The 27,516-nt window shown below is 35.4% G+C and overlaps 1 protein-coding gene across 6 annotated transcripts in view; it reads left to right on the plus strand.

Annotated features, from left to right (window-relative positions):
* Nucleotides 1-27,516, plus strand: part of EPHA6 (EPH receptor A6) — a 1,019,792-nt gene that overhangs the window by 192,308 nt on the left and 799,968 nt on the right. For all 6 annotated transcript variants that reach the window (XM_027554351.1, XM_027554393.1, XM_027554360.1 and 3 more), the window contains exon 3: nucleotides 15,764-16,427. In XM_027554351.1, coding sequence (XP_027410152.1) covers nucleotides 15,764-16,427 — 664 coding nt within the window. The remainder of the gene's footprint in view (nucleotides 1-15,763; nucleotides 16,428-27,516) is intronic.

The raw sequence follows: 27,516 nt of genomic DNA on the forward strand, positions 1-27,516 counted from the left end.
TTTCATTATTGATTTATAAGATTTGTTTATGTAGTCTAGATATTTTTCCTTCATAGCTCTTTAAAAAAAATATTTTCTTTATTTATCTACTGCCTCAAATCTTAGTTGCCTAATGCAGGGTCTTTTGTTGCTGTGCATGGACTCTCTAGTTGTGGTTCATGGGCTCAGTAGTTTGTGGGTAACAGTTGGATTTTACTAGAAACTGTTGGCATTTTTATCTTTTAAAAGTGGATATTTGATAGTTATTGTTGATATTTAATAGTTACTGTTTTGAAATATATATTTGACATGTATATTTTGCCTTCTGTCATGATATATTTTATACTTCCTATTTATGTACTTGTGTACAATTTTTCATCTTACTCCTCTTAAAATTTTTTTAATGTTTTCCATATTCTACTTTACTATATTTCTAATTTCTCAGATGTGTGTGTTCATTGATTTTTTATATTAACTTATAAACTTGCATTTTACTTAAATCGTTGCTCTAAAGTATTAACTATTTTTAGTATATGTTATGGAGAAGTTAATGTCAACCCCTCCAGTATTCTTGCCTGGGAAATCCCATGGACAGAGGAGCTTGGCGGACTGCAGTCCATGGGGTCTCAAGAGTTGGACATGACTTAGCAACTAAATACCACAAGCAGTACATGTTTGACTTTTTAAGTATATGTAAGCAATGATCCTGACTTTGAATGTAAGCTTTTAAACTTAGGGAGCCATATTTCTATAAGTCTGTGTATCCCTTAATTCCCTGTTCTTTTAATTTTTAGATACTTAAGAAATGTCCAATGTTTTGCTTATTGGATTCATGAATTGTAAACTTTCATAGAAAAATGTAATATAACTAACACACAGAGAAACATTTTTTCAATGTATTTTAATAGTATATTCATATGAAAAGTATTTCATACTATTTATTGATAACATTTTTTCTGTTCTTCTACCTCAAGAATATTGAGTTAACCAGAAGTATGCATGATATTTACCATGCATCTAATTATTTTTACTTATTACAAAACACCTAAGTATTGATTACCAAAGTACCCTAAGTCATTGGTCCCATATATTTTAGAACTGAAAGATTTATGTTCCCAACATGATGTTAATACTCCATGTGGTATATCAAAAGATTTTTTTTATTACTATGCTGACAGCAATTTTAGTTTATTATTCTGTATGATATAATATGTAATATCCAGGGATAGTTTTTTCCTTGAATTTTGCAAGATGAATGGTTGGTAAGTGTTTTTATTTAGTTAGCTTCAAATATTATTTTGCTTTTTTTCTCTAATAAAAAATTAATGAAACTGTTTCTAAAGGTTGTTTGAAATAACAGGATAAGTTTATTAGACTGTCTGGCTTATTGCACATTGATGATTATGTCAGATCCTATTTGAAACCATGCAGTTCTTTTAAACAGTCTTACAGAAAGAATACATCTAAACCATACTCCAGGTAATCAATAATTTGTGATATTAAAAGTGAGGTGTAGGGGAAAATTCCCATCTTAGCAGCATGAAATTTCCCTCTAAATACTACTAATTTAGTATTCTAAGACATTTTTCTAATAATTGGAAGTCAGTGCCACAGATTTATTTGAAAGAAGAGAGCTCAACGTTTGTATCTCTCTCAATAATGTGTAATGTTTAGAATCCTGATATGAGAAACAGTAGTCTCCCATCAGTGGAAGCATTCAGAGTTTAATGAGAATTACAACCTTCTGTTACTCATTTCTATAGTTGGTAAATATTAAGAACCTACTGTGATCATGGTATGATATTCCCCTGGTACTAGGAATATAATAATGAACAAAACAAAGTCCCTACTCTCACAGAGATTGTATTCTACTTAAATGCATTTGGTTAAAATCTCTGTATGGACCAATAGGATCCCCTAGGTACTTGTGATAATGTTTCTTCTGTTTGCTTTGAAAACTCAGGTAGGTCACATCCCTCCTTTAAGTCAATTTCCTCATCCATGAAACCAGGATAACATGTTTTATTATCTCTACCATATAAAAATGAAATTAAATATGATTTATGAGATTATTTTCACATGCTTTCTGTATTTGTGACATCCTATGGAAAGTAGCATGTAGTTCATGTATGTTGAACATAGAATAATTAAGATAAATATTTTCCATATCTTTATGTAGAAATGCTTTTTATAGATGATTTGGGGGGCATGTTTATTGGTTAAGTGAAAATCTTAACTTTGTGTACCATTTAAGAATTGTAGACTTTCAGAAGATGGATGCTCTTTAATAACTTCGGTGGACTACAGTCCATGGGGTCTCAAAGAGTTGGATACGACTTAGCAACTAAATGGAGAAGGCAATGGCACCCCACTCCAGTACTCTTGCCTGGAAAATCCCGTGGACGGAGGAGCCTGGTAGGCTACAGTCCATGGGGTCGATAAGAGTCGGACACGACTGAGCGACTTCACTTTCACTTTTCACTTTCATGCATTGGAGAAGGAAATGGCGACTCACTCCAGTGTTCTTGCCTGGAGAATCCCAGGGATGGGGAAGCCTGGTAGGCTACCGTCTATGGGGTCACACAGAGTCGGACACGACTGAAGTAACTTAGAATAGCATAGCATAGCAACTAAATAACAACCTTTGTGAATATGTGACTTTTTATGGGGAGCATCATTCCCTGTTAATAGAAATTATCCTTGCTGTAACATTTTGGTCTTGTTAATAGGATGGATGCATCCAAAGTAATAAATTTATTTATAAAACTTAGTAGTTGTCTTCCAGATATGCCACTGAGTTCTTAGTTTTTTATTAAATATCTTTGTAGTGCTAATAAAAAAGTTTTATGTTTGCCCAAAGTGAAATAGAAATGTATCTGCACATGATGCATTTTGCCTCTTGTTTTATTCTTCGAAACTAGTTATCATTTAAATGCAGAGCCTTCACTTTTCTCCTGCAAAACAGATTTATGTTATTAACTACATGCCTCACAGCAGAATTCAGGGCACTAATTTTCTATGTTTATGTCAGAATATTGACTCAAAGTGAATATTTAAGTGGTTCAGAGGAAAATATCACATTAGAGTAAGAAGGGCCCTTTAACAAACTTTCCTTTGGTAGAGAATATTAGATACTTATGATTTAAAAATTAAGCCACTACAGGTTACATAATGAGATGCCTATGTACATTTAACCACTTTAGTTTATTAGAATTATGCAATGTAAGAGCTAGAATATTTGAAACAAATCAGGCATATGTCATATTACAAAGTGAAGACTTCTTTTCATTCTGACCATTTCTATTTTTTATCATTCTTAGAATGATAAAAGACCTTAGAGTGAAGTTAGAGACCTTTTTCCCTCTCCCTTGCTCCCTTTCTCATTTAAATTTAATTTAATCTTGAGGAATAATTAGTTCTAGTCATATACTACTAAACCCTTGGTAACAAGTTATGCAAGGACTCAAGAATTATGGATTTATCATGATTTTGTTGTTTCTTTGTTTCATTTAAATCTGTCTTTAGATTATATTTTACTTTTGGAAAAATATCAGAAAATGATGGGCTGTTTCATTTTTTTATTAATCAATCATCTACCAATGTAATGCTAGCTAATTTTAAGTCATTTGGTCTTTTGGATTGTATATCTTTGAAATGAACTTTTGTAATATTTCCTTTCCTTTTTGTATTTCCCCTTTATGTATTTATCATAACCACATTTTGAAGAAATAAGGTAAAAATATCTTTTTTACCACATATTTATTTCCTATATAGGTGATAGCTGGGATCTGTTACAAATGGAGACAGAGATAAATTTAAAAGTTGCTAATTTTAATATTAGAGTGCATGTGATTTTTAAAAAAGCAGAGAAAAGAGAAGAGAGGAGACTGGTTCTACATGCATATAAAGAAGTCATTAATCATTTAGGAAGCACAGGTAAAGGTAAAAGCCTATATATATATTTAGCTATCTCTTCTGTTATTAGAATGCTTCCTTCCCTAGTCCCTGTGTGCTTAGATGCTCAGTCATGTCCGACTCTTTGCTACACCATGGACTGTAACCAGCCAGGGTCCTTTGTCCGTGTAGATTCTCCAGGCAAGAATACTGGAGTGAGTTGCCATTCCCTTCTCCAGGGGCTCTCCCAGCCCAGGGATCGAACCCAGGTCTCCCACATTGCAGGTGGATTCTTTACCATCTGTTCTACCAGAGAAGCCCTCAGTTGTTGTTGTTGTTTGTTTTTACTGATTTTTCTTTGTTTCTTTAAAATCGAACCGGTCTGGAGCTGTTTATTATTAAGGTATTAAGGAATCTAGAAATCACAGGAGAAAATCTGTGATTTTTTTCCACTCCCTTTCCTGTCTGTAGATTAATAGGTTAAGAATTTTAGTGTGAAGTTTATTGCTCTTTTCCTTTGTTAAAATTTTCTTGATCTATGCCCTTGAGAAAGTTATCACTTTTGTTATCACTGTTAAAAAACAGTTATCACTGTTTTTTAAAAATAGTATTATTTTCCCAAAAGTTGTGTGCTGAGTAATATGCTGAGAAAGACTATCTCCTTTTATTTTCAATTTTTTAAGTTTTTTTTTTTTTTAATATTTATATTCCCTTTGAATTCTAAAGATTTTAGAGGGAAGAAGGTGTAAACTTGAGAGATTCACATTAGAATTTTAGATGTTTAAGTCAGTTTACCAACACAGTCTAATTATCTGAATATTCTTGCCTAGAAAGGCTATTTGATTACCTTATTTTGTTCCCTGAGGGAAAAAAAAAAGCAATCTGATTCCACAGTGACTGCTGGTCACTTTAGGAATTAATTTCCTTGTTCTGACTTTCTATCAGAAAATCCAGCTTTTGGTCTAATTTATTTAGCTTGCTATAGAAACAAAAATTCACCCTGTGAAGATAGGGATGGGTTTTTAGAAAACCCTCAAGCATCAATAAAGGACTATTCAAAGCATTTTACATCACTTCTAACAAAGTTTCATTTTATTTTATTTTAAACATTTAATTTTCTTTTGGGATATAGTTGATTAACAATACTGTGATTGTTTCAGATGAACAGTGAAGGGACTCAGCCATATGCATACATGTATCCATTTTCCCCCAAACAGGCAAAGATTCATTTTAAATGGGACTGCCCATGAGATCTATCAGTGGAGAAATAGTCTTAGGTGATGTACAGGACTAAACTACATGTACAGATTTCTAGCAACTTTAGCTATATACCAAGTGTTTTCCAGTGGGTTAAAGTCCTACCTCTATTTAAGACAAGCACATATATAACTTGCTCTCCAGTTTGAAATGTGTAAGTATACCTCGTAATTACAGAAGTTGATGAAATAATTAAACTTATCATTAGATCTTCTGTTAAGTTGGTCAATTCTGTCAGCAGTATGCTTTTACAAAAAAGGAACTAAATTCAAAATATTTTAACTCCTCCATTTTATATTGTTTATTTTAATTTTTCATATTTTCATATGACTTAAAATACCAATATATAAAACAATTCAGTATTATATACTATGGCAAAAACCTCAGTAAAACAAAACAACATATACATGTATTGAAAAAATACACTGTGGCATAATAAAATTTATAAGAATTTATTTGAAATAACTTCTTCTTGGATATGACATGAACCCCGCCACACCTCAGATTCATCCCCATGATCCCTAGCTTAGGAGGTGACTTGAACGTACTGTCTTTTAACTGAAACCACTCACCTCGTATCAGGAATTAATGAAGCTTCGGTTCTTTTGTTTCCTCCCAGAAAGAATTCAGAGTGAAGCAAAATAACAAACAGAGAGTGAGTTTATTAGCATAGGAAGCTTGTGAGAGATACAAGTGGGCAGCAAGGGAGCATAGCCCCAAGAGAAAAGAGAGTTACATCTTCATAATCAAAAGAAAAGTAAGGAGGGAAGAAGACTACCTTCTTCATCATCCTTATATAGATGCCAAGGCTTACATCATAGTTCTACCTTTGACCCTATATGGTTTAGCTGAGACTGCCAAGCCCCTATTTAAATCATATGTATATTAAGGGTAACATGAGAACGTATACTAAAAAATAGTAATTCATCTCAGATTTTGGTGCAGTGTCTCCTTTTACCTAGTTTCTTTCTGCTTTCATCTATATTCCTGTCTTGGCTACATGCAGAAGTGCTCCTCTTCAAGGACCGTTAACTCCTTGACCTCATGTAACAAAATTCAGACCCCATATCTATTGTCTTGTGTTTTAACTATCAAGACTTGTGACTTGAGTGTGCACCTGGTCTTCCATTGAGTAGCTTACTGGATTCTTTTCTTGCATTGTCTTTAGCTTACAGTGGTTTCCCAAACTCCGTTAATGCTAAATTATTCTACTCTATTCCTATCACTAATTTCAGTTTGAATCAGACAACATCAAATGAAAAATGTTTAGGCTTACTCTGCCAACAGCAGCTATGTATAGCAGACATAGAGGCAAAGCAAGGGAATCATTTGATTGGCTATAGCTTTAGTGAATACCTTATTTGGGAGAGGCTGGTTGGCTCTTTGTGATTGGTTGGTCTTAGTTTTTGATTTTATTTTCTTGGTGCATTTATATGAATTTACTATAGCTTGGGCTTCCCTGGTGGCTCGCATTGTAAAGACCCTGCCTGCAATGCAGAAGACCTGGGTTTGATCCCTGGGTTGGGAAGATTCCCTGGAGAAGGAAATGGCAACCCTCTCCAGTATTCTTGCCTGGAGAATCCCATGGACAGAGGAGCCTGGTGGGCTACAGTCCACGGGGTCAAAAAGAATCGGATACAACTGAGCAACTAACATTTTCACTTTCTTTCACTATAGCTTAGGTTTGGGTTTGCTCAGATAGACTGTCAAAGCATGAGCTACTTCAGTCTAATAGCTTCCTTGTTTAATTATCTTAATACATGCTTCCAGGGGTAGAATATCTTACAAACTGTATCTGCTTTTGTGGCTGGATACAGAGTACTTCTGTTTAATAGTCATTGTATAAATCTGTTTCTTTGGATCAAGGAGAGGATTACATGTGATGAATAGAAAAACTTTGTAACTTGTAATGTCTTACTCAACAACAACTTTTAATTAAGCAAGAATCAGTTGTCTTCCAAAGGGTTGCCAGGAAGAATATGTCATAAACCATATAGCTGTTTGTTCTAGGAATGTACATGCTGGATAATGGCATGGTAAAGTCAGTGTGGTATAGGAGGAAACAAGAATTATACTTGGAAAGAAGTTGATTATACTCACAGGTTCTTGGAAGGAGGTTGTCAATGCCACAGAGTGCCACAAGGGAAGGAATGGGTCTTGGTCAAGTGACAGAAGACAGGCATGATGGGAAAACCCGAGCCAGAGCCTTTATCAGAGTTTCTGTGGGAAATGCAAGGTGGAACAGAGTAAACAATTAAGGACTGGCTAGTTTCCTACAGGCTTTGGGCTAGAGAGTGGTCTCTAGTGGCCTGGTACCTGATCCTGGGATGATTTAAGATAGAAGAAATACTGGCTTGGTGTGTGAGGGTTAGATAAGAAGGTAGTTGGGCCTATAGACTCAAGTTTGGTTGGTTTGCATATGAAAGATATGCTCTAGGCCCAGAGCTTTTTGCTGTCTCTAAGAACTGGCTAGCCCTGGGAGAGGCCAATAAGATACCAGCAAAACATCATGAAAGGCAGAAAATAAAGTTAGAGGGCCTGGTTCCAGTCATTGGCCCATGCAATTCCTACGTATTGAATTCTGTATCAGTAACATGAACATGAAAGTATCAGTCTTAGTTTATCGGATTGATGAGGACCAAATATGTTAACATTTGTGGGAAAGCTTTGACAGTATAAATTCAGGATATAAATAGTTTCCCTCAGGAATCCAAGGTGCCCTTGAAGTTTATTAAAGAATGAACACTTTGGTCTACAACTGATTCATGTTTAACCAAAACCCATACTCCAAAATGTTTCACAGCTGGAGAATAAATACATGTATGTTTGTTTTTGTTTTAAATAGGGGCAAAAACTTTTACCCACTAAATATAAGTAGTATAGGACTGTGTTGCCAAAAATTATATTCATACAGGTTAGTGTTAAACATTATTTTTTTATATACTGTTCTCCCTCTGCTTTATTGAATCTTGTAATTCTTTAAGGCTAAAGTCCAGTCTCTGTCTTGACCAAACCTGCCAAGCCCCCCCTATTCACAGGTGTTGCTGTCCTTTCGACACTTATTCTATTTACTATATATATGGTTTATTTCTTATATTCAGTTCTGTGCTATCAATTATGCTTTCATAATTTGTTACCTTAAAATATTATAAGTCCAGTAAGAGCAAGCAGTTCTTGTATCTAATTTCTTCATTCATATTATGGAATTTAATATATACTACAAACTGACACCAAGATGGCAGAGTAGAAGGAAGTGTGCTTATCTTCTCCTATGAGAACTCCAAAATGATAACTCACTGCTGAACAGCCACCAACAGGAGAATGTTGGATCCCAAAAAAAGATACCCCACATCCAAGGGCAAAGGAGAAGCTCCAGCAAAATGGTAGGAGGGGCGAAATCACATTTAGAATCAAACCCTATACCCAATAGAGATGCTCAGAGGGCTCAAACAAACCTAGTGCACCAGGACCCAGAGACCCCACAGAGACTGAGCCAAAACTGTGTTCTTCAGGGGCAGGGGCTCTGGGTACAGTAGACCCAGGTATGGCATAAGCCCTCTTGGAGGATGTCACCATCAACCCTACCATAGAGCCGCCAGAACTTACCAGGACTGGGAAACAGATTCTTGGAGGGAATCCTGTGTGCACCAGGACCCAAGAGAAAGGAGCAGTGACCCCACAAGTGACTGACCTGGACTTGCTCGCGAGTGTCTAGGAGTCTTTGGCAGAGGCATGGATTGGTGGTGGCCTGCTGCAGGGTTGGGTTCACTGAGTGCAGCAGTGCTTGCATGGCACCTTTTGAAGGAGGTCACTGTTATCTTCATTACCTCCACCATAGTTTGGCCTCAGGTCAAACAACAGGGAGGGAACACAACCCTGCCCATCAACAGAAAATTGGATTAAAGATTTACTGAGCATGGTCCTACCCATCAGACCAAGACCCAGTTTCCCCCTCAGTCAGTCTCCCATCAGGAAGCTTCCATTAGCCTCTTATCCTTCTCCAGCAGAGGGCAGGCAAACTGAAAACCACAGTCACAGAAAACTAACATTTGATCACAGCCTTGTCTAACTCAATGAAACTATGAGCCATGTCATCTAGGGCCACCCAAGATGGATGGGTCATGGTGGAAAGTTCTGACAAAACGTGGTCCACTGGAGAAGGGAATGGCAAACCATTTCGGTATTCTTGCCTTGAGAAACCCAAGAACAGCACAAAAAGGCAAAAAGATAGGACACTGAAAGATGAACTTCCCAGGTTTGTATGCTACTGGAGATCAGTGGAGAAATAAATCCAGAAAGAATTAAGAGACAGCGCCAAAGACAGCGCCAACATCCAATTGTGGATATGACTGGTGATGGAAGTAAAGTCCAATGCCGTAAAGAGTAATATTGCATAGGAACCTGGAATGTTAGGTCCATGAATCAAGGCAAGTTGGAAGTGGTCAGACAGGAGATGGCAAGAGTAAACATCAACATTTTAGGAATCAGCAAACTAAAATTGAATGGAATGGGTGAATTTAACTCAGATGAAAATTGTATCTATTACTGTGGGCAACAATCCCTTGGAAGAAATGGAGTAGCCATCATAGTCAACAAAAGAGTCCGAAATGCAATACTTGGATGCAATCTCAAAAATGATAGAATGATCTCTGTTTGTTTCCAAGGCAAGCCATTCAATATTACAGTAGTCCAAGTCTATGCCACAACCAGTAATGCTGAAGAAGCTGAAGTTGAACGGTTCTATGAAGATGTACAAGACCTTCTAGAAATAAAACCCCCAAAAGAATTCCTTTTAATTATAGGGGACTGGAATGCAAAAGTAAGAAGTCAAGAGATACCTGGAGTAACAGGCAAATTTGGCTTGGAGTACAAAATGAAGCAGGTCAAACGCAATGCCAAAGAATGCTCAAACTACCACACAATTGCACTCATCTCATACACTAGCAAAGTAATGCTCAGAATTATCCAATCCAGGCCACAAGAGCATGTGAACCATGAACTTCCAGAAGTTCAAGCTTGAATTAGAAAAGGCAGAGGAACCAGACATCAACTTGCCAATATCTGCTAGATCACTAGATCATCAAAAAAGCAAGAGAGTTCCAGAAAAACATCTATTTCTGTTTTATTGACTATGCCAAAGCCTTTGACTGTGTGGATCACAAAAAAAAAAAAAAAAAACTGGAAAATTCTTCAAGAGATTGAAATACCAGACCACCTTACTTGCCTCCTTAGAAATCTGTATGGAGGTCAAGAAGCAACAGTTAGAACTGGACATGGAACAATAGGCTGGTTCCAAATTGGAAGAGGAGTACGTCAAGGCTGTCTATTATCACCCCGCTTATTTAACTTATATGCAGAGTACATCATGCGACGTGCTGGGCTGGCTGAAACACAACCTGGAATAAAGATTTCTGGGAGAAATATCAATAACCTCTGATATGCAGATATACACCACCCTTATGGCTGAAAGAGAAGAAAAACTAAAGAGCCACTTGATGAAAATGAAAGAGGAGAGTGAAAAATTTGACTTAAAGCTCAACATTCAGAAAACTAAGATCATGGCATCCTGTCCCATCACTTCTTGGCAAATAGATGGGGAAACAATGGAAACAGTGATAGACTTTATTTGGCGGGGCTCGGGGAGGGGTGGGGGGGGGCTCCAAAATCACTGTAGATTATGACTGCAGCCATGAAATTAAAAGACGCTTGCTCCTTGGAAGAAAAGCTATAACAAACTTAGACAGCATATTAAAAAGCAGAAACATTACTTTGCTGACAAAGGTCCACCTAGTCAAAGCTATGGTTTTTCCAGTAGTCATGTATGGATGTGAGAGTTGGACTGTAATGAAAGCTGAGCATTGAATAGCTGATGCTTTTGAACTGTGGTGTTGGAGAAGACTCTGGAGAGTCCCTTGGACTGCAAAGAGATCCAACCTGTCCATCCTAAAGTAAACCAGTTCTGAATATTCATTGGAAGGACTGATGCTGAAGCTGAAACTACAGTACTTTGGCCACCTGATGCGAAGAACTGACTCTTTTGAAAAGACCCTGATGCTGGGAAAGATTGAAGGCAGGAGGATAAGGGGATGACAGAGGATGAGATGGTTGGATGGCATCACCGACTCAATGGACATGAGTTTGGGTAAGCTCTGGGAGTTGGTGATGAACAGGGAGGCCTGGCATGCTGCAGTCTATGGGGTTACAAATAGTTGGACATGACTGAGTGACTGAACTGAACTGAATTTATTAACATAAGATCTGTAGGATACGTGGAGAACTTTATGTGGCAGAAGAGCGTTGAGGCACATGTTTACATTAACTACCCAGTAATGAACAGAACATAAAAGTTTTTATAATATATTTAACTCTTTTATATTAAAGAGTAATTACAGTGCATTTTACTCCAAATTGGGATTTTTTTTAACCTTTTTATTAATTGAAGTAGAGTTAATTTACAGTTTTGTATAACTTAGATATGTACTTGCATGAAGCCCTTCATGATATGGGATTTACCTAGAGTTAGGTAAGGTAATAGAAATGGGGTTGACTAAGCCTAGAATTTGGCTCTGGATGGACTTCCACATGCTAGCCTGAAATTCTGAGAAGTCTAAATATTTTAAATTTAAACCTAACCTTCCAGTATCTTTCTAACGTAGGCAAATCAAGCATGCTTACAGTTTGATCTTATCTGAAGAGTGAATTATCGTTTAAATGTATTTAGATATTTGGTATGTGAGCCCTCATACCACCATTCTTTCCTTGGTTCTTACGTTTTTAGAGGCCCTATTTATTTTAATACTTGGAAATTATAACTGACAGTTATATAACTAAATAGAAACATCACTTTTTGTAATACAGTATTTCCAAAGGATACATCGTGATTTAAATATGATACCATTTATATATATACCAATGATAATATATTTTTTGAATTTTTTAGCACTTTAGATCTTATACCAGTCTTGAGTTTATTCATGTTCTTATTTTGATCATATTCAAATTTAAAAGTATAATTTAAATCACTTTCAATATTCTTGTATAAGAAGAAATTTAGCAGTTGATCCGTTTTGGCTGTTTTGATAACTGAATCTCATTCTAATCTGTTTTTCTTCCCTTTTAATTGAAGTTTTTACTTTAATTAAAGAGAAAATGCACTGTTGTTCCTCAGACATCATACATTTATCATAGAAAATTATGTCCCATTTTGTTAAGCATCATTGTGCAGTGCTTTGAACAGAATCACATTTCTCATTGTTCACATGTATTTTGCTATTTCCTTATCTCTTGGTTCAGATTAGTTCTGATTCAGTGTATGGATGTCATATGCTTCTCATTCCTGAGCTTTCTTTCCATCTAAACGTTTTTTCCAAACCCAACATATTTTAAAATAAAATTATGTGATAATTTCAGAATTTTTTCTTTTTATGATCCTTTGGACTGTACCCCACCAGGCTCCTCTGTCTATGGGGTTGTCCAGGCATGAATACTGGAGTGGGTTGCCATGCCCTCTTCCAGGGGATCTTCCTGACCTAGAGAGCACATCCTCATCTCTTACATCTCCTGCATTGGTAGGCAGGTTCTTTACCACTGACACCTCCTGAGAAGCCCAATGATTTCAGAATTTTTTGGTTACAGATATGGTTTTTCACATTTTAGTTAGTCTCCTATTTTAGGAGAATTGATTGAGAACATGGTTAATACTTTTTATTAATAGTAAGGGGTATAGTCTGAAGTTGTTAAAATGTAGTTATTTAAACAGTAATTATTGACTGTAGATCTCTATACTTCTAGAGTGCAGGATGGAGTGTGTGTGCTTTGTGCTCAGTCATTTCTGACTCTTTGCAACCCCATGGACTGGAATTCTCCATGAAAGAATACTGGTGCAGGTTGCCATTTCCTACTCCAGGGGATCTTCCCCACTCAGGGATTGAACCTGTGTCTCCTGTGCCTCCTGCATTGGCAGGAGAATTCTTTACCACTGTGCCAAATTACATACATCCCCTATGAAACAAAATCAATTTTGATTAGAGATTTATCTAAAATAAGAATGATCACTGAATAAATACTTTAGAAGCTCCTCAGTGGGTAAAATGCATAGAATTTCAAACACTTATTTTGATAGTTTTTCCTCAGGTTTTATTATTTGTATCTTGTCTTACTATTTATATTCTTAATGGTTAGCTTACCATATTGAATGAGCTTTAATAGTGCTGCTTTGCCTTTAAATTTAAGTGTAAGAGTCATATAACACCTATAATATGCTAGGATGAAAGACACTTAGATAATTTCATGTGCCTCTTTGAGATATTGGATCACCATTGATAAGCCATGGGTGTATTTTGCAAAAATTATAGCCATGCTTCTAAAGGAACTCATTGTTTCTGGAAAATACCTTCTGAATTTCAAGCAAGCAAAATTACAAATGAAATTTTAGATACATAATTGTTTTTAATTTCACTGAGTTGATAAAATGCATTGTTTATTTGTGGAATTTTAAAGTAGAAAGTATATGATGTAACAATCCAGTAGACTGAGAAAAGTGGCTATTCTGTTAGAAACTATACTAATTAAAATTCCACCAGTCTTGGTTAGATAACTCTCTGCTGCTGCTGCTGCTGCTGCTAAGTCACTTCAGTTGTGTCCGACTCTGTGTGACCCCATGGACGGCAGCAGCTGCAAACTAGATGAGTTAAACAATCTTATTATAAAGAATTGAAGTATGGTATCTAGAACAGAATACTTATTCACTATAGAAAACAGCTCATCATTTCCATTGTACCTTAATAAAAATGAGAAATTATGATGACTGATATGTTTTCCCAAAGAGAACGTAAGGTTACCAAAATGTGTTTTTGTTTATTGAAATTTGTTGTAAGTTCATTAAACAAACAAAATATACTTACAATCTAAATTGTAATATAAAAGTATGTGATATTAGATTTATAAATAATTACAATGCCAATTAATTTCAATGTGCTCAAATATTTTTACTGAAACAAAAAAAAGGATAAATAAGATTTTTCTATTCATATAAGTGGCAGAATTCTTGTATGTAAACATAGAAGTGAAGATAATTCAGTGATCTAGCTCAGAGGAAAAACCAAGGTGTTTCCAATTCTTACAAAGGCTTTTTTGCACCATGTTTGCCTCTCTAAGTGCCATTCAAACTGTTCCTAAAACATATCTATACACTCCTACCTCAGGGGTTGGTACTTACTGTTTCCTCCTCACTATCTCACCTCTAAGATGTTACTTAAATGTCAGAACCTCAGGAAGGCCTTCTCTGGCCACACTGTAATTGCAAGCCTCTTCCCCCCATCTCTCTTGTCTTATTTTTTTCCATTGTACTTTCTACCATATTGTTCAGTTGAGTAATTTACAATTTTTATTGCCTCTTCTCACTCTAAGTAAGATCCTTGAAGGCAGGGAGCTTTTGTTCAGCTTGTTCACTACTGCAGTCCTAGTATTCAGAATAATACTTAAGTATTTCTTGAATAAATCTAAGTCTTATCTATGTATGCTGCTGCTGCTAAATCACTTCAGACATGTCCAACTCTTTGCGACTCTTTGGACTATAGCCCATGAGGCTCCTCTGTCCATGGGATTCTCCAGGCAACGATACTGGAGTGGGTTGCCATTTCCTTCTCCAGGGGATCTTCCTGACCCAAGGATTGAACCCATGTCTCTTTTGTCTCCTGCATTGACATTTGAGTTCTTTATCACTAGCACCACCTGGGAAGTCTATGTACACATTTTCTATCAAAATAGACATGTATATATTTAATTGAATACTGAAAAATCTACTTCAATTTGTGGCAAATTGGATATGAAGACAAATGGTCAACTGGAGTGCATTGGTCTAGTTATTTGATCACATAGTAGATGCTATTTTAGGTTGGTTATAGAGTACTAGTGGAGAAGGAAATGGTTACCAACTTCAGTATTCTTGTCTGAAGAATCCCAAGTACAGAGGAGCCTGGTGGGCTACAGACCAGAGGGTCGCAAAGAGTAGGATATGAGTGAGCAACTGAGCATAGAGTACTAGAAACCATTTAAAGTTCTTTACATATATTAATTAATTTGTACTTCACAACAAACCTATGAAAGAGGTACTATATGATAAGCTTCATTTTATAGTTGAGGAGAAAAGTGAAAAAGAAAATGTTAGTCACTAACTCAATCATGCCTGACTCTTTGTGACCCCGTGAACTATAGCCCACCATGCTCCTCTGTCCATGGAAATTCTCCAGTCAAGAATGCTAGAGTGGGTGGCCTTTCCCTTCTTCAAGGGATCTTTCCAACCCAGGATTCAAACTAGGGTCTCCTGCATTACAGGCAGGTTCTTTACCAACTGAGCCACCAAGGAAGTTAGAGGATAAAAAAAGTGTCCCTTGATGTTGCAACTAACATGTAAGAAGTTAAGATTCTTACCAGGACAGCTGGTATGTTCAGAACCCATTCTGAAATGAAAGGCTCTTTGTTAAAATCCTGTACCACTGTTGCTTTGCTTCACTTGTGTCCTTTTTATTCTTTTTTATTTCAGTAAAACAGAAAATTTTGGAGGTAATCATAGAAGTTTAACCACTGCGGTTTTATAATGATTTGTTTTTTTTTTTTCTTTTCTTTTTTGCAGTGGGATGCCATCACTGAAATGGATGAACACAACAGGCCCATTCACACCTACCAGGTATGCAATGTGATGGAGCCAAACCAAAACAACTGGCTTCGTACAAACTGGATCTCTCGTGATGCAGCTCAGAAAATTTATGTGGAAATGAAGTTCACACTGAGGGATTGTAATAGCATCCCATGGGTCTTGGGGACTTGCAAAGAAACGTTTAATCTATATTATGTGGAATCAGATGAGTCCCATGGAATTAAATTCAAGCCAAGCCAGTATACAAAGATTGACACAATTGCTGCTGATGAAAGTTTTACCCAGATGGACTTGGGTGATCGCATCCTCAAACTCAACACTGAGATTCGTGAGCTGGGGCCTATAGAAAGGAAAGGATTTTATCTGGCTTTTCAAGACATTGGGGCATGCATTGCCCTAGTTTCCGTCCGTGTTTTCTACAAAAAATGCCCCTTTACTGTTCGTAACCTGGCCGTGTTTCCAGACACTATCCCAAGGGTTGATTCTTCCTCCTTGGTTGAAGTAAGGGGCTCCTGTGTGAAGAGTGCAGAAGAGCGTGACACTCCTAAGCTCTATTGTGGAGCTGATGGAGATTGGCTGGTTCCTCTTGGAAGATGTATTTGCAGTACAGGATATGAAGAAATTGAAGGTTCTTGCCATGGTAAGAAAAACACATTTAAATAATTATTCATGCATTCAAATGATGGCTTTTTTCAACATAAATATATTTATCTTCAGTTAATACATTTTTGATTATTATTCCTGGAAGAACTAATTGTGCAAGGAATGAACTCATATTAACTGTAAGATAATTTCTGATTTTTTCCCCCACCTAGGAATAGTGTATGAAAATGTTGAATAAATTATATACCATGACAAATGTTCTTCCATTCTGCCTTCAGTAGAGTAGTTTCTGTATGAATTGCTGTATTCACTTGATTTTTGTAAAGGAAAACAACATCAATAGCAGCAACAAAAAGCAAAAGGAATTCAAAGCAGGCATTTGCTTAACTTTCATGTTTTGGTGATTCATAGAGAATATGATAGTTTGAAAAAAATTCTTTCATGTTGAGTTGTAATAATTGTAGTACCCAAATAAGCTGAAATTATATTTAAATAAATGAGGAGTTCATATGTATGCATATGAATAATTATATGTTTTACAACATAGAGATAGTTTATGGGAATGGTATATGTTTTGTGATTGAGTACTTAGTGTATCAGAGCTTAATTTATCCTTTGCTACTATTAAATATAACTTACTACCGTATAACACATTATTTTTTGTTTGTTTGTTTAGATAGCAGTATTTGTGCAAAATCTAATTGTTAGGAAGTATTAAAACACTGAAATGCTGATTAAGTTTAAAACCATACCTTTCCTGTTTTCTGATAATGACATATTTGTAATTTTAAACATGGAAAGTTTTTTGTGTGAATCATTTTATGAAGGCTTATTAATTTAATAAATATATATATACTTAAAATTTTGTGCATAATACCTGATAAAGATAAATCATATCCATTACGTTTGGATATAGGACTCATAATCAAAACACAAATAAAGAAATGAAAGTAATGTTTGGTAAATAATAGCATAGAAGATATTTTTGCTCTCAATGGTAAATTATTTAAGATTTTGTTTTGTTTTGTTTTCTGTAGCATCAATCATATTGAATTTTCTGACTTTTTGGTGATGTTATGTTCCTACCCATTAAAAAGGATGAAAATAAATAAGAAAAACATTTGTTTCTATATAGGGCCATATGTGAATTTTTTTTTGAACTTTACTGAGATTTATTAGTTTGTTAAAATGTTTTCCCCAAAGTCTTTCCTTTTGTAGCATATGATTTAAAAAACATAAAATCTTTTTTTTAATAATTCACCATTTGAAGTAAATGGGAATTAAGCGGAGTTTGAAGCAATTTGAATTTACTTCACAATGCAGTTTCCACTGGGATGAACCAGAGGGATGGTATGGGGAGGGACATGGGAGGGGGGTTCAGGATGGGAACATATGTGAAATTTTTAATGTTTTATCTATTTATAAAACACTTGAATTCTTGAATGCTAAAAAGTTCACTAAAGCCATCAATAATGACTCTGTTAGGTCATTTGAAAATACTGTTTTTATGAAAAGCCTGTAGTGTATTTTTATAAAGTATAAGCCAACTTTTCTTTACTATCTAAACATTAAAATACATTTCATTGAAGCTTATATATAATTAATTCAATTTTTTTCATATATAGCAAGGATTTAGAATGAAACAAAAATTAGTTGGAAATGAATCTTTTAAGAGGCATTGTAAAAAAAATTTACATTGGAAAATGCACTAAAGAAAAATTCACATATATGGATCATTTTTTAATGAGATTAAGAAGGCAATAATAGCCAAGGATAAAACATATTGCATATACTAAACATGTAAGGTTATCATACTTTGTCTTAGGTAGAAGCTGAGTATTGGTAAAAATAATAAAGTTTTAAATTATTTAAAGAATAGCTATCTATGGATTTAAATGATTATTATTAAGTATACTTTATGGTGTTGATCACAGAATTAAAAGTAGTGACAGTTATTGATGACTAGATGTTTTTTGCTTAATATGTTTGCTCTATGAAATTTCAATCTTACTTGCATGCTTTAAAATTCCTTCACTTTTGAGCAAAGATGATTTTGGATGAGTGATAATTATCGGCTTATCTAGAGTTACTGCTTGATTCATTCATTTTTATGGCTTATAATCTTTATTGTAATTTATTTGCAGAAATGAGTGGGTAAAGTACAAATGCTCATCATCTTCTTGTAGCAATGGAATAAATTGGAATATTATGCTTGGATTCTAAGTCTGCTGCTTACTAACTTCCTTGTTCATAAATAAATTAGTGGTTATAATAAATGATAAAGTATATGAAAAACTATTATATGAAAACACACGTACCTGGTTTCAATTGAATATAATGAATTGCTATTTACAAATACAAAGTTGATGTTGGGACCTCATTTTTAGAGAAGGTATATTATAATACCAAGTTTCCATTTTAAAGTATTTATTTGTGTTCTTGGTGCTTCATATTGCACCTTTCTAGCCTCTGATAATAATTTTTTATTGATTCCATTGCTTTCTACAAACAACTTATCTCATAGCCAAATCTCAGAATTATCTATAACCTAAATGAATAAAGTTCAACTCTCGATGGTAAATTATTTAAGGTTTTTTTTTTAGAATATACATGAATATTGGAATATACACAAATAAAGTACAGCTCAGATAATAATGTGACCATATGCTTTTGTATATATAATGGGAATTGAAAGAACAATATTTCTATATCATTTTCTTTTGTCCTGGCTTATTCTGTTAGAACATTATCTTAGTTATTAACATTTTTGAATATCTGATGATCTGTTAATAATTTTGATTTGTAGTAGATATAAATATAGAGTTATATGTTTCAATGATCTATTGCTATTGAGGTAAAATAAACCAAAACTTAATAACTTAAAGCCACAGTGATTTATGATTTCTCAGGTCTCATATGTGGGTAATTCTTTTGTTTATTGTAAACAGAGATAACTCATGTAGCTGAATTCAGCTAGGAGTGTGACAGGGATTAGAATGTCTAAAATAATCCCTTATATTCCAGGGCCTCTCTCTGTATGGCCTCATGCCATTAAAGAATTTGACTCAAAAATTTTTAGAGTATAGTGGTTGGCTGAAGAGGGAGTTTTTCACATGACTAGGTATAAAGTGAGTTTACAAGGGGACTGCAAAAGGGCTGAATACCTGGAAGTATGTATATAGGAAGCTGCAAGTGTAAGAGTATACCACAGTCTTCTCTTTTAATTCTCCTGACTAATGCCCCTCTTTCATGCTCCAAGGCTCACGTCCTCCCAAAGATCTATTCCATTACGACATTGTGTTGAAGTCCAGAAGAGCTTCATTGAAATCACTTATGGATGTGAATGAAGCTTCCCAGCTAAAGCTCTCCTTGATCTGGAGAACTAAAAATTAAACAAGATGCCATTGTTCCCCATGTATACAACACACATGGGGCAGGAATAGAATAATTGTAAAAGATTCTCATGTTCCTAAAAGCAGGGGATGTAGCACACTGGTTCATTGTGATTTAAGAAGGACACATGTTTAAAATGGCTTCATTTACGTGTCTGATGCTTCATCTAGGATGCCATGAAGTCACTTATTGTGTAAATCCTGATAGCAGTTTTAATAGATTTCATTTTAGGAAAATATTCTGTGTTTTTTCTTTCTCTTTCATTGAAAGTAGTTGGTCATCATGCCTTTCAAGGGGCTTCACAATTTGGCCATATTCTATTATTTTCTGAATTTGGCAAGTTCTGTCTCCTGTTTTTGTTACTTTTGAATAATCTATGTATTTTTCCTGTCTCTTGCTTTTTTTTCATATTTTATCTAGCTCCTTTCTTCTTTCTTTCTGTGGTAGATTTTTATTCATCCTTCAAGGTCTAGCACAGATATCGTATATCTGGATCTTCACAAAGTTAATATCTCTGTCATCTGTGCTATAATTTGTACTAATTATTTATGTGCCTGTTTTACCAAGCCTGTCAGATAAAAGAGATATATTTAAAATCATTTCTGTAATAAAGAGTAAGAAATTTATTGATGTCAATGATCAGTAGAACCAGGTTGTACTGAACAGTTAAAGGTAGAAGTCGTTGGTATACTGACAACATGCTGTTTCTTCTTATTTCTGTGAGACAGGAAACTTTTCTTCAGGAAGGGCTGTGGTATTTTAGATATGGAAAGCCATTGAAAATACAGTTATCCCTCATTTTATGAATCATGATTCTAAAGTATAGAATACAGAATTTTATTCCCTGGGGGGACTCAGTAAATAATACCAGATTTATCACTAAAGCCTTAATAATTCTCAGTCTGGTCTTTATGTGTTTTCTCCCCCTCAGTTCCTCCCTTCCCTCCTCCCCTTCCTTTCATTTCCTCATTCAAAGCACCCATACTCTTACTGTCATGCTTTAACTTTTCCCGCCTGCCATACAGTGCAGAGGAGGCCCTAGTTACTCATCATTAATTAGGCCCTTTTTGCTCTGTTTGTTTTGTGCAGTCTGATACGGGCACTATTAGAACAGTATCTACATGCTGCTGAGAATGATGGAAAAATATAGATTTATCTGGAACTTTGGTGTTAGAGATAATAAACAGGAAAAATTACAGTGAGGTTTTAGGAATAATCATTACTTATTTAAATGCATTTGAGAACTCTTGGCCTCCTATGTAACAAAGATACAGAGGAGCCTGGCGGGCTACATTCCATAGGGTCACGACGAGTCGGACACAACTGAAGCAATTTAGCCCACAAGCATACATTTTATCCTAAAAGTTGTACTACTACGTGTTTCAAACTGTGATTCCTTTCTCTGTAATGTTGTTGAGATCTATCTAGATCCAAATTCTAGAAGCACTAAAGAAAGAAGCACTTAAAAAAAAATGAATTACTTAATTTTACTTGGAGGATAACTACCTTACAATAGTGTGGTGTTTTTTGTCATACATCTACATGAATTGGCCACAGGAATACATGTGTGCTCCCGTCCTGAGCACCCCTCTCACCTCCCTCTCCACCCTATCCCTCCAGGTTGTCCCAGAGCACCGGCTTTGGGTGCCCTGCTTCATGCATGGAGCTTGTGCTGGTCATCTGTTTTACATATGGTAATCACATGTTTCAGTGCTATTTTCTCAAATCATCCCACCCATCCCTTCTCCCACTGAGTCAAAAAGTCTGTTCTTTACATCTGTGTCTCATTTGATGCCCTGCATGTAGGATTGCCAGTGTTTCAATATGGTTTAAATAGACATAAATATTATATTAAGTATATCTGCTAAAATTTAAAACCAAGCACAATTATTTGGATTACTCTGCTTTATAGGTAGTATTTTGTAGTTGACTCCAATATCTGTATTTTTCATAACTTTTTATTTTGTTTCATAGGTTCATAATGGAAATTGTCATATTTGGACATATTGATGTTACAGATTTAATTTTTTAATTGTCTTAATTTATTCCACTAAGGGCTTGAATAAAAAGAAGCATTGATTCATAAAGCATTGATTCACATCAAATAGTCTTTCACTTCATAGAACTAAGAATATCTTAACACTATGAAAGAAAATTACAAACAATTAGCGTACAAAATTGAACAATTTTTGTTGAGTTCTGAAATGACATGAATCCCTAATAAACTCCTCTTCGGTATTAATTTAGAATAAATCTCATTTATGTAATGGTTTGTACTTGCAGATATTGTTTAGGGTTTGGTACTTTAGACCTGTTTTGAATATATATGTATAGGTATTGCAAAGATACATTCTTTAAGCTCCTAATACCACATGACCTAATTTAACAAAATAGCATCTGACTGTGATAATTAAAGTTCTAAAACATTATGTCTTATAACTTTTCCTAGAAACATGCTTTTATTTATTTCCCCTCTAGTGCTGCTTTAAAATTCTAGAGGAAAGGATGGTGGCAATTCTTGGACCATTGCATTATTGTTTACACAGGTGAATGGGATATGCAGGGCCTCTAGTGACATAGCTATTGCTTTGATCTTCTGAAGAGTGATGTTATTAAGGCTTCATGACTCTGTCCTTTCTTGCAGTTCAGAAGCATTTATGCTCTGTGTTTTCTGTCTAATCATGTCATCAGAGATGACTGTGGAAGCAGAAAGCATAAAGAAATTCTGAAACACAAGGATTTTCTGGCATTAAATAAGGTGGTTTGAGAATGTGATGAAAAGCTAAAAGGTGAGATTGGGATCAGAAAATGGGGACGACTTATTGGTTCAAACAGTATTTTTACTTTCTAAAGGTTATCACAACCTGAATATAAACTCTTACAATATAACCTTCAATTCCAAATAAAGCTGCTTTATTGCATGAAGCAATTCCAGATTATCATATGGTTTGAGAAGAATATGAAACCAAGAGGCTTGAAGGCATCTAAAAATAGAATGTATTTCCAACCAAAACAGAATAAAGTTAAATAACTATATTGTAGTTTCTTCTTTGTCACAGTTTTTAAATAGGTTAAAACAGACTGTCTTGAAATTGATCATTCTTCATAAACTATTTTGACCAAATTTTAACTTCAATTTTAGTCTCTGATTTGCTCTCTGTCAATCTGAAACCTATAAATCCTATGTCTATAGGAGCTATGCTTAATTAAAAAATTTTTTCTGAACACAAATATCTTTAAGATGGGATAAAATTATTCAATATCCCTGTTTTCCTTCCAAACATGACTCATCATGTCACCCTCTGAAATTGCTACCTTTCTTGTGGACATTGTCTAGAGTTTCAGTTTTGCCTTTTAAAGAAGCAAAATCCATAGAGTCAGTACTTAGATATACCAAGCTATATTAACAGATTTTTTTTTTCATTTTTTTTTCATTTATCATCTCCTTTCTTCCAGGTTCATTATTTTATTAGCGAAGTTTATCCTTTCATAGATCTTGTGGCAAGGTTCTATAATTTGAAGCTTTTTATTTAATGGATATCTATTTTGTCCTCCCTTTTCATTGTTTGTTTATTTAGGTATAGAATACTAAGTGACTATTACTTTCCCTCTGGACTTACCTTGTGGCTCAGAAGGTAAAGCATCTGCCACAATGTGGGAGACCCGGGTTCAGTCCCTGGGTCAGGAAGATCCCCTGGAGAAGGAAATGGCAACCCACTCCAGTATTCTTGCCTAGAGAATCCCATGGATGGAGGAGCCTGGTGGGCTACAGTCCATAGGGTCGCAAAGAGTCGGACACGACTGAGTGATTTCACACTATTACTTTCCCTCAACACTCTGAGACTATTATTTCCTTATCCATAATAATCTATTGTTGCCAGTGAACTTCTGACAATCTTAACTGTCATTCTTTGGGAGGTTATCTATAGTTTCCATATTTTTGGTCTTCAGCTATATTATATATGTTCAGCTCAGTTTAGTTCAGTCACTCAGTCTTGTCCAACTCTTTGCGACCCCATGAACCACAGCACGCCAGGCCTCCCTGTCCATTGCGAACTCCTGGAGTCCACCCAAATCCATGTCCATTGAGTCAGTGATGCCATCCAGCCATCTCATCCTCTGTCATCCCTTTCTCTTCCTGCCATCAATCTTTGCCAGCATCAGGGTCTTTTCAAATGAGTCAGCTCTCCGCATCAGGTGGCCAAACTATTGGAGTTTCAGCTTCAACATCAGTCCTTCCAATGAACACCTAGGACTGATCTCCTTTAAGATGGACTGGTTGGATCTCCTTGCAGTCCAAGGGACTCTCCAGAATCTTCTCCAACACCACATTTCAAAAGCATCAATTCTTCTATGCTCAGCTTTCCAACTCTCACATCCATACATGACTTCTGGAAAAACCGTAACCTTGACTAGACAGACCTTTGTTGGCAAAGTAATGTCTCTGCTTTTTAATGTGCTGTCTAGGTTGGTCATAACTTTCCTTCCAAGGAGTAAGTATCTTTTAATTTTATGGCTGCAATCACCATCTGCAGTGATTTTGGAGCCCAGAAAAATAAAGTCAGCCACTGTTTCCCCATCTATTTCCCATGAAGTGATGGGACCAGATGCCATGATGTTAGTTTTCTGAATGCTGAGCTTTAAGCCAACTTTTTCACTCTCCACTTTCACTTTCATCAAGAGGCTCTTTAGTTCTTCTTCACTTTCTGCCATAAGGGTGGTGTCATCTGCACATCTGAGGTGATTGATATTTCTCCCGGCAATCTTGATTCCAGCTTGTGCTTCCTCCAGCCCAGCATTTCTCATGATGTACTCTGCATATAAGTTAAATAAGCAGGGTGACAATATACAGTCTTGATGTGCTCCTTTTCCTATTTGAAACCAGTCTTTTGTTCCATGTCCAGTTCTAACTGTTGCTTCCTGACCTGTATACAGGTTTCTGAAGGGGCAGGTCAGGTGGTCTGGTATGTCCATCTCTTTCAGAATTTTCCACAATTTATTGTGATCCACACAGTCAAAGGCTTTGGCATAGTCAGTAAAACAGAAATAGATGTTGTTCTGGAACTCTCTTGCTTTTTCGATGATCCAGCAGATGTTGGCAATTTGATCTCTGGTTCCTCTGCCTTTTCTAAAACCAGCTTGAACATCTGGAAATTTACGGTTCACACATTGCTGAAGCCTGGTTTGGAGAATTTTGAGCATTACTTAACTAGCGTGTGAGATGAGGGCAATTGTGTGGTAGTTTGAGCATTCTTTGGCATTGCCTTTCTTTGGAATTGTAATGATAACTGACCTTTTACAGTCCTGTGGCCACTGCTGAGTTCTTTAAATTTGGTGGCATATTGAGTACAGCACTTTCACAACATCATCTTTTAGGATTTGAAATAGCTCAATTATTTATGTAATTGTTATGAATTTTTTTTTCCTGCTTCACTTCACATTTTGTGTTTTATCATGAAAACGTGTTTATGTGTGTGTTACTCTATTCTGTTCTGTATTTCTAGAATATCTGTGAAATATTTGTTAAAGACTTTTAATATTATCTTGTTTATCTCTTATATGCTTTTTTAAAAAATTGTCAGTCTTAGCTGATTTCCAGGTTATGAATTTTCACTTAGGCTACATCTACTTAAGAGATTACTTCATCTATTTAGTTTTTTTTTTTTTTATTCTCACTCATTACTATTTTATTTTTGCCTGTTTAGTTTTATAATTTTTATGGATGTTATTTTGTTCTTTGTAGATTTTAAAGTTATATTCAAATAAATTTTGAAAGAAATTGGGTCTAGATATTATTTCTAAGCATTAGTGTCAACATGTACTTTGGAATTGTAACTTATATGCTAACTTGTTTTCTATGTCTTTTTTTTAAACTTAGAGTGTTTATAGTTGCACTAATCTTTCCAAAGGACTTAAAAAATTTGAGAGCCCTAAAAAGTTTACCTTAGAATTCATGTTAGTATTCTGGTTGAGAGGAATTCTACTCCATGCACTGATTCAGGGATATAGGACTTTTTGCATTTAGTGGGCCAGCCATCTCCTGGGGCTTCATAGTTATCCATGTCCAGCTCAGAAGTTGTAAAAAGAGATTGGAGAAGGTATATTTGCTTCTTAACCCACTCAGATCTGAGGTGAGATGAAGTCGCTCAGTCATGTCTGACTCTTTGCGACCCCCATGGACTGTAGCCTACCAGGCTCTTCCATCCATGGGATTTTCCAGGCAAGAGTACTGGAGTGGGTTGCCATTTCCTTCTCCAGAGGATCTTCCCAACCCAGGGATCAAACCCAAGTCTCCCTCATTGTAGGCAGACGCTTTACCTTCTGAGCCACCAGGGAAGTCTACTCAGATCTGAAGAACCACATTAATTACTCTCGTGTACTATCAGTGGGAACTAATTATGTGCCCAGACCTAGCTGCAAATAGGGATGGGATGTTATTAAATGCTATCCCTGATTCAGTAGTCACTTTCCAGCAACAATTCTGTATCACAGAAGAAGAAGCCCAGTTTTTGTACATACTTTCTTATCTCTGCAGTAGTCTGCTACTTCACCCACAGAGTATACTTAATCATCCTCATATATACAAATACGTTTGTCAATACAAAGTTTTCTCCATCAGGTTCAAATATGAACTCTTGTCACCTGGTGACCTACACATTAAATAACAAGGCATTTACCTTAATACAATATACACAATGGTTGAAATAAATTTAAAACTGCCATTAAAAAGGAGAATAATGGGAAGCAGATAGCTGTGAGTGCTCCATAGCAGTGATGGGCAGCATTGTGAAGAACCTCAGTAGTTGAACAGATGCTTTCAATAAACCTCAGCTACACAATCAATGAACTTCTTTTTATCCTTACAAGTTTGAATTAGTTATGGTGGCTGAATGACTTTCATACCTGTTTCATGATCATCTGTGTTGGGTACTCCAGAGTCATTTCATAGTTATAGGCTTCTTTAGAACAGACTCATGATGTGTTGTCAGTAGGATTCTCTAAAAGTCACAGTAGCCTTTTAATCCATTTGTCAATTGCATGTGTCAGAAGCAACACACAAAATCCACACCTTGAGTTTTTTCACACACATACACACATGCCCTTCAATTAGGATACTATTTAAAAGTTGAGAAGACAAATTCCAAATTCTAGAACAGTGTTTTCTTAAAAGCCTTGGCATAGAACTGATTTATACACCTTACTCAAAGTTGCCACAATTGTAAAAATTACATAATCAACAGAGTAAAATCTTCTTTATGAAAACTTTAGTACTAAGCTAAATCCTATATAATCAGGATTTTTTTGATCAAGACACAGGCAGTATGCTATGTATTGATGTTCCATCGAGGCAGATATTAACTGAACTAACTATGCTAAATGAAACACTATAAGAAAAGTTATTTCTATAAATTTAGAAAATTAGAAATCTCCACAGAAATAGATAGAATTAAACTGTTTGAAAAGGGGGTGATCATTTCCATGAAGTAACCATAATAGCAACAGGGGAGTTTCAGAATAAACTTTCCAATGGGATATTATGTAGTGCATTGAAGGTATAATGGCAGAATTTTACTAGAGAAGAAAAATTTCACACTTTTCATTGTATAGATAGAATATAATAACAAAATACTGTAATACATCTGTATAGAATACAGATTAGATCATATTCTAAGTATCGTAACAGCTATAAATAGTAAATTATATCATGCATGTTAAAATCTGAGGATAATTTT

Source organism: Bos indicus x Bos taurus, chromosome 1 (genome assembly GCF_003369695.1).
Source record: "Bos indicus x Bos taurus breed Angus x Brahman F1 hybrid chromosome 1, Bos_hybrid_MaternalHap_v2.0, whole genome shotgun sequence".
NCBI lineage: Eukaryota > Metazoa > Chordata > Mammalia > Artiodactyla > Bovidae > Bos > Bos indicus x Bos taurus.